Below are 9,101 nucleotides of genomic sequence, written 5' to 3'. Positions count from 1 at the left end.
ACCTGGGTGATAATATAGCAGGGAGGGCATTTGCTTTGCATGCGGCCAACTCAGATTTGATTCCCAGCATCCCATCTAGTCCCTTGAGCACTGCCAGGAGTAATTTCTGAGTGCAGAGCCAGTAGTGGCCCCTGAGCATTGCCAGGTGTGACCCAAAAAGCCAAAAAAAAAAAAAAAGACCACAGGAGAAAACACTATTACTTTCAGAGCCATCTTAATTCTGCCATCTCTGTGGTTTGGATATGATCCATGTTGCATTTTTGGTGGCTGATGAAGCAGTTACTACCAGCACAAAAGCAATATGTGCCAGAGAGTTCAAAGGGCTGAGTGCATCTACAGATTCTATCCCAAGCACTGCCGAGTGGGCCCCATAGCACAGAGCCAGGGATAGTTCTTGAGCACTGACAAGATCAGCCCCCAAATTAACGAGCAAACAGAAAACAGAATTGAGTGTTTTCATAGAGTTAGGAGCCAGAAGTCCAAAATTAAGATGTCAGTAAGCTGTACTCCACACAGATACTCTTTAGGGGGAAAATTTTTTCACTTCTCCTACTTTTCTTGGGCTGGAGCAATAGCACAGTGGGTAGGGCATTTGCCTTGCACGCGGCCAACCAGGCTGACCCAACTTCGATTCCTCTGCCTCTCTCGGAGAGCCTGGCAAGCTACTGAGAGTATCTCCCCTACATGGCAAAGCCTGGCAAGCTGCCTGTGACTTGATTGATATGCCAAACACAGTAACAACAATTCTCACAATGGAGACATTACTGGTGCCCGCTAGAGTAAATTGTGAACAATGGGAGGACAGTGCTACAGTGCTACTTTGTATGGCAATGGTTATAATACACCATCTCTGTCTTCATATCATCACCTCCTCATTTGCCTTTCTTCTATTTGTGAATAATTCAAGATACTTTCTTTCCCTCAAGACCCTTAACTTCATTTATGAAACACTTTTTCTAATTAGGTTAACAGTTACAGATTCTAGGGAACATGATATAAGATATGTTGGAATTTGTTTAAAATGCACATTTCAACCTTCCTCTACAGGGTTTCTCAATATTCCGGTACAGCAAACTTATTTAACAATTCTAAGATAGCCCTGATGATAAAATAATAGGAAAAATTGTGGCAACTCTGATCTATTAATGTCTGATTCAAATAAAAGCAAGAGGAAAAGCAATAAAAAATAATTTGATGAATTTAATGATGTTTATATAGTAAAAACATAAAATCTTTTAAATAAAGTACATTCAATTTCTCAGAGCATCTAATATTCAGATAACTTATATTTCATCAACTTTCCAACATTAAACAATTGACTTAATAATAATGAATTTTCTATAAAATGATATTACAGCTTATACAAGAAGAATTATATTACAAAGCCACTCGACACAGGAAGAATGGCAGTACCTATTAAAAATGCTACGAACTTCATTAAAAATATATATTTTATCTCTTTCATTTATCATAATAATAAACAGAATATATTTTTTCTTTCTAAAAATTGTCATACACAATTTCCCCTTAGAATGATAATATGTACAAACATTATATCTGAGTGAATATAAATAGCAAATACTGTAATAGTGTTACAGATATATTAGTAACTTTTACTGAAAAAAATATGGCTTTCTAATAAAAGCATCTAGAATAGGTGAAAACTCAAAGCTATTTAAGTTAGACATTCCCATATTAAGTAAGGCACAATAGAGGCTAGTTTCTTATTTCCAGTTGAATTACTGCACATAGTAATAAGGGAAAACAATGGTGGGTAGACATTGGATGAGATCTTTCAATTGGATAAACTATTTGGAAATGACTGAACTTGGGGGTGGGGAGGAGCTCTTAGTTCTTCCGCCACACCATAGCTTCTTGTGTGTTTTATGGTCCAGCCTAACTTGGTGTTGAGAAAGATGTCATTGTTCCCATCAAGTGCCTGAGAAACAGTTCACGTATCCATCCAATGTGGCCCAGAAACAGCTCAATGACCATTCCCCATTATAAGCAGCTTGTTTTTACCGACTGAACCTGCTTCCCAATCATTTCCATAAATAGCTTCTGATACAGTCTGGACATGGTGAAGCTGCGCAGGAACCGAATGGTCTTCTTCAGACTCTGAGTGACCGTTTTGGGAAAGTGGTATGCTTTCAAGTGTTTGAGGGCCTCCGACAGCCCCTTCAGACTGTCTTGGTCACCATTTTTTATTCTCCACAGGCTGAGCAGCTTCAGGACCTGCTCACTGGAGGAGCACATCTTTGTGGTTTGCTCAATGTCTTCTGGGGGCACTTTCTTCCCTGGCAAGCTGTCCATCAGCCTCTGAAGCAGCTCGGGGGTGAGGTTTGCCTGCCCCATGTGGCACTGAACGCTGCTTTCACAGAAGTCAATGTCTGCATCAAGAAAACACCCAGGATCAGTCACATGACATCTGTCCTTCTAAGCCACCCCCAAAGGACCTGAGCACACATTTCTCTCAGAGTTTCAAACTTTCAGTACAAAGTTTTCCTCTGTTTTTTTGTTAGGGTGGGGTGATATTGTGGTATGTGGCATGGGTTAAGTGATGTTAGTTTTTCCTGAGAACTGAGATCAATATTATTTTGTTTTGTAATAGACTGATGTGAGTTCTAGGCATTCACCAGATTTTCTCGAAAAGCTCTTGTTGTGAAAAAAAAAAAGAACCAAACTGTAGAAAGCTAGAGGCACATTCTATTTTTTAAGGAAAGTTTTAGGAAATGAAGCCATAACATTTTGGATAAACATAAGGCATTTAAATTAGCTACTTGGTAAGATTTCTCCAGTTGATAGTTAACAGGAACATACTTTGAAAGTGGCTTCAGGGGCTAGAGTGATAGTACAGTGGGTAGGGCGTTTGCCTTGCACATGCCAACCTGGGTTGATTCCCAGCATCCCATATGCTACCCTGAGCACATCCAGGGGTAATTCCTTAGTGCAGAGACAGGAGTAACCCCTGTGCATCGCTGGGTGTGACCCAAAAAGAAGAAAAAAAGAAAGTGACTTCAATGGGTATTTAATAAACAGCACCAGCAGGGAATTATCACCAGAAAATAGGATGAGTACAAGGAGTACCCCTGGCCTCGAGAACACTTCATTAATGAGGCAGGGCACAAAATGAGAGGGAGTAACCAGTGTTCTTATTAGTGACATGAGTCATTTTGTGTCCCTGAGCCGGAAGGCAAGTCTGTTCAGCTTTCTGGGTTGAAATGTCCTAAATTTTAAACAGGGATTTTTCCCTTCTGATTCTAAAAGTCTCTGATTCTTTTTATTTTGCTTCAGGGCTAATTATTCTTTCAAAGAATACGTGTTGGCCAACAACAGAGGAAAAGTTTAATCTTTGCCCAAGTGGAAATGTTCGGCTGCCCAAGATCTCAGTTTCCTAAAACTGACTGCTTCTATTTCAGATATTTTTACTGATGTGCAGGATTCTCTAGTCACTGATCAAGAGAAGTATAGATGACTCCACATCACTGTCTGATTTATGATAAGCCTCCCTCATTTTTCTGGCATGTCCTTCTATTGTTTGTAGAAGGCAGAATTCTTCTTAAAGCTTAAAGTTCATACTGGGTAAAACTTGACATTTACTCTTTGGATTCTTTGCTATCACCACTACCACTGTCACCCACATCATCCATCTTCTTTTCACTCTCTCATACTCTTTATAAACTTTAAAATAAGAGTACATGGTTTTAACTAGCCCTTTCTCTCACAAAACTTAAATACTATGAAAACCTTATCTCATTAATCCTTACAACATATGCTATTAAAATGGTAATTTTAAAACAGGCCATGTTGTGAGGATTAATGAAAGGATGGATATCTGTAAGACACTTAGAAGCTCTCTGGAGAGAATTACAAAATAGATGCAATATAACTTCATAATATAACGTCAAGGTCAGTTCCAAAGTGGTTAAAGAGCTTGCAGGTACACCAGAGGGTATGCTAATAAAACTACTGAGGAATGAAAGGCAGATTTCCTGGGGTCAAGTTCTGCATTTGGTTTTATTCACTTGGGGGAAGTGGATGGTGGAGATGACAGTAAAACCATGCCTAATATCTCTCAGAATAGCATCTATATTATCACTTGGAAATAGTCACTGAAAAAGGGAAACCATCGTGGATCAATGACACTACTGGAACATAGCTTCATTTCTGTTTTATGATAAAAACAGAATTTATGATAAAACAGGGTTGAAGCAATAGCACAGTGGGTAGGGCATTTGCCTTGCATGTGACCAACCTGTCCGACCTAGGTTTGATTCCTCCGCCCCTTTCGGAGAGCCTGGCAAGCTACCGAGAGTATCTCACCTGCATGGCAAAGCCTGGCAAGCTACCCATGATGTATTCGATATGCCAAACACAGTAATAACAAGTCTCATAATGGAGATGTTACTGGGCCTGCTTGAGCAAATCGATGAACAACAGGAGGACAGTGCAGTGCTATGATAAATGGATATCTTTGCTTTCTGGTCAACTTGATTATTTTCGATTGCCATACCTTGGATGATCTTCTTGACCATATCCTGGTCTTTGTTTTCATGTTTCCATAACTTTAGCAGCTGGAAAGTTTGTTCTTGTGAGCTGTGTCGGCGTTTTATTCTTTCTATACTCTCCGCATTTATTTTGTTGCCAGGCAGATTCTCTACCAGGACACTGAGCCAGTTAGGGGTAATTTTGGGAGGAACAGCAAACCTGAAGAATGCCTCCTCACAAAGAGTAACATCTAAAGGAAAGTGGAAAATCCAACAAAGTTTAGTCAACAACTGGATTATTCAAAGCCTATTAAATAAAATTTTAAAAATAAACAAATCCACCTTGAATTTTCCAAGAAATAATATTCTAAAATGAGAAATGGGAATAAAATAAACCTTCTATTAATGGATTTTTGGCATATTCCCAACCTCACTGGGCTTATATCCATTACAATGTTCTTTTAGTGCATTGGAGGAAGGATTTAATAAATATCTAATAAGAATACAATAGTGTTATAAATGCTGAAAAAAATGGTAAGAATCAATGTAGATATTAACATTCTATCTAAGATTTTTCTAGCTCCTACAGGGTACTTCAAGATCAATTTCAAAACAAATATAATCAGTGCCTTTAAAAGAACTTGAAAAGGAATGTGGCATAGTGTACTATTTCTTGCACATATGTCAGCATGGATTTTACCTTTGTGAAAAGGATGACAATAGGCATATCAGCATGCATTAAGTAGGGAAAAATGAACATTAAAAACATACCACTATGCTGGGGAGAAAGTACTGTGGGCAGGGCACTTGCTTCGCATGCAGATAACCTAGGTTTGGTTTTGACACACTATATTGACCCCTGAGCCCTGCCAGGAGTGATCCCTGAGCACAGAACCCTGAACACTGTTGAGTTCCAAAGCAAAACAGAAATGAAAAGGGTAATTACTATGGCATGAATTTATAGATAGAAATATTTTCAATTTTGGGTTTTGTTTATTTATTTTTTGGTTTTGGCTACCCCCAGCAGTGCAGTGATCACGGGCTACTCCCAGATCAGTGCTCTGGGTTTTAATCCAGTGATTCTCTGGGAAACATACAGGGCTGGCACCTCTGACATACAAACAATGTAAACTGAATCTTTGAACTATCTCCCCAAGCCAAAGAATTTATCAGATTCATCAAATCTGGGTTCGAATCCTGGCTTTGTTCTTCACTACCTATATTGAACCTGATCTAGTGTCTGATGAATGTTGAATTTTTTAATGAACTTAATAAAGATAATATTAAATTAAAAAATTCACTCTTAGCTCCACCTCTCCTCATTCTATATTTCAAATAAGGTAGCCTTAATACTAAAAGACTTGCTTAGGGACTGGAGTGATATTATAGTGGGTAGGACATTTGCTTTGCGCATGGCTGACCTGGATTTAATTCCCAGCATCCCATATCATCCCCTTGAGCACTGCCAGGAGTAATTCCTGAGTGAAAAGCCAGGAGCAACCCCTGTGCATCACTAGGTGTGACCCCAAAAGCCTAAATAAATAAATAAATAAAAGATTTGCCTAAGATTTCAGTTACACAGTACAGAGATGCTGGGACTGGGCTGTAAAATCAAAATCTTAACTCTCCCAGCCCACATTCTATTTGGCACAAGCTTCTGTGCCATACAAAAATGTGCAAGGTGGGTCAAGTTGAAAAATGTCATACTAGTTAAATCAGTAGTTAAATAGTAGCTAAACAAATTGCCAAGTGGCTGATACCAACTTCTAGGGTAACTTGCGAGATGTAAGCAGTAGTACCTCAGGTGCAGCTAGGTTGAGGGGCACGGGCATGAGCTTTCTATTTATTACGTTTCAAAAAATAGTTCTCTGAGGGCATGGGGGTGGGGGACAATGAAGCACTTTTTTTCCCCCAGAAAAGGTGGTAGGCCATTTAAGTTTGGGAACTTCTGGAAATACTCAAAGGCACATCTTCCTTGTTGTTATTTCAGAAGGGCTGTTATTAGTTTAGGGCTGGGAGGGATAAGGTGAGGAAACCAGGTTGATTGGTGCCCTAAGGACCTGGGGTGCATTTGAATATAGGTCACTCAGGCTTGGAATCAATGACTTTTCCTGAATGAAAGTGTGAGGAACTTGGAGCTTCCCATTTAATAGATGTGGTATTATTGAATTTAGCAAACGTGGCCATGTTTCTAATTTATCATCAAAGACCTCACTTTGCTTCTTAGCTGGAAAGATACTTCTGCAATTTGACTCTGATCATGAAGCTTCCCATAATTTTTTTTAATTTTATCAAATCACCGTGAGATTAGTTACAAGCTTTTATGTTTGGGTTACAATCACACAATGATCAAACACCCATCCCTCTACCAGTGCACATTCCCCACCACCAATATCCCCGGTATGACCCCCTTTTCCCACCCACCCCCGCCTTCATGGCACACAATATTCCCTATACTCTCTTTCTACTTTTGGGAATTATGGTTTGCAATACAGACACTGAGAGGTTATTATGTTGGTCTTTTATCTACTTTCTGCACACATCTCCCATCCCAACCGGTTCCTCAAGCCATCATTTTGTTAGTGGTCGGTCACGGTCCTCCCATTGTTCATCGATTTGCTCGAGCGGGCCCAGTAACGCCTTCACTGGAGACTTTGTTGTTACTGTGTTTGGCATATCAAATACATCATGGGTAGCTTGCCAGGCTCTGCCATGCGGGCAAGATACACTTGATAGCTTACCGGGCTCTCCGAGAGGGGCAGAGGAATCGAACTCAGGTCGCCATGTTGGCTGTGTGCAAGGCCAATGCCCTACCACTGTGCTATCGCTCCAGCCCGTTTTGTTAGTGATCCCTTCTTTATTACAGCTACCTTCTCCCCTTTGCTTATGAGACAGGCTTCCGGCTATGGAGCAATCTTCCTGTCCCATGTATGTACTATCCTTAGGTGTCAGCCTGATGTTACGTTGTTTTATACTCCACAGATGAGTGCAGTCCTTCTATGTCTGTCCGTCTCTTTCTGACTCATTTCACTTAGCACAATACTCTCCATGTCTATCCATTTATAAGCAAAGTTCACTACTTCATCTCTCCTGACAGCTGCAAAGTATTCATTGTATGGATGTACCAAAGTTTCTTTAACAAGTCATCTGTTCTAGGGCATTTGTGTTGTTTCCAGATTTTATAGCTTCCCATAATCTTAAGAGTCACCCCATTTCCTTGATTTGAATCCAGTGTGAGAAGAAGAAAATAAGAGGCTGAAATTTTATCTGAGAAGTTAAGAACCTTTGGGCAGCTTTTGCTTAACAGGTTGGAAGTGATGCACTGAGAATAGTCAGAGCTGGATAAAATTCAGGAAAGTTAAAATATGAATTTCATGTAGGATAGCCAGTGTTCAACTCATAGGTGGATAACAGATTATACTGTAGCACTGTCCTCCTGTGGTTCATCGATTTGCTTGAGCGGGCCCCAGTAACGTCTCCATTGTGAGACTTTTTGTTACTGTTTTTGGCATATTGAATACACCACAGGGATCTTTCCAGGCTCTGCCATGTGTGCAGGATACTCTCGGTAGTTTGCTGGACTCTCCGAGAGGGAAGGAGGAATGGAACCTGGGTCAGTCGCATGCAAGGCAAATGCCCTACCCTCTTAGCTATTGCTCCAGCCCTGCTATCAGTCCAGCCAGTAGATTATAGCTAATATCACCAATAGATTATAGGTAATATAATTATAATAGAATTACCTATTCCACATCTCTTAGTCGATTCACTGCTTTCAGAACATATATTGTCATGGGTCGCATTTCCTTTCTGAGTCAGCCGCAGACCAAATGCACTGCAATTTGTGTGTCTTCTACAGGGTGCTTTGGCTGATGTCTCATTCGAGAAGAACCCATATGGACATCTTTTGCAAACTGTGTTTCGCTCCGGGGTTCCTACAGAAAATACCAAGAAATTTAGTACCTTCTCAAATACTCTCACAGCAGATACCCTCTTAACACAGTTTCTGAAAGTGGTTTCACTTGGTTTTTACTGCTACTAATATGGTGCACAAAACTTCAGGCATTTTCATTTTTCACTTCATTAGACAGGGAGAAGGAAACTTCTGCAATTGAATCCTTTAGGCGGTCTCTCTTCCTCGTTCAACTTTGTTTTTTTGTTGCTCTCACAGTACTCAGAAAATGAGAACGGAAATAAAGATAGAGTGTCCATTAGTCCCGCCTTTGATGATGTGTCCATAAGATCATGTGGGCTACTCTACGCTCCACTCCATGATTCCTAAGAAACCATGCTGGAATATAACTATTATGTAACTGCAGTTTGAGCTCAGGGTCCAGTGAATACTACATAGTTAAATTCCAACTGTTTTCTACTGATGTCCTCTCTTTCCTGAATCCTAATTGGGAAGCAACTCAAATAAGTATGCTAACCTTGAGGGGTAAAAATTTACAATATTATAATACACTCTGGAAAGTGCACATAAAGTCGGGTGCTATCGGAAAAGTATGATGAGCCAGCAGTTAAACTACCCAGTAAGTGGAAGATGATATACACTGTGGCTTAAACCATTGAGTTTTAAAGACGCAGAGTCATTAAAATTTCAGCCAAGGGTGACTA

At 40.0% G+C, this 9,101-nt stretch overlaps 1 protein-coding gene across 1 annotated transcript in view; it reads right to left on the bottom strand.

Annotated features, from left to right (window-relative positions):
* Positions 1-1,255: 1,255 nt before the first annotated feature.
* The window catches only part of TNFRSF11B (TNF receptor superfamily member 11b), a 31,223-nt gene continuing 23,377 nt past the window's right edge, over positions 1,256-9,101 (bottom strand). Inside the window, exons 3-5 of the mRNA XM_056111082.1 lie at positions 8,228-8,419; positions 4,514-4,738; positions 1,256-2,390 (exon numbers count right to left, since the gene is read on the bottom strand). Coding sequence (XP_055967057.1) covers positions 2,002-2,390; positions 4,514-4,738; positions 8,228-8,419 — 806 coding nt within the window. The 3' untranslated portion in view covers positions 1,256-2,001. The remainder of the gene's footprint in view (positions 2,391-4,513; positions 4,739-8,227; positions 8,420-9,101) is intronic.

The sequence above is a fragment of the Sorex fumeus genome, unplaced genomic scaffold, assembly GCF_029834395.1.
Source record: "Sorex fumeus unplaced genomic scaffold, SorFum_2.1 ptg000002l, whole genome shotgun sequence".
Taxonomy (NCBI): domain Eukaryota; kingdom Metazoa; phylum Chordata; class Mammalia; order Eulipotyphla; family Soricidae; genus Sorex; species Sorex fumeus.
The sequence above is the reverse complement of the archived record's forward strand: the minus strand, read 5'-3'. Positions and strand labels throughout refer to the sequence as shown.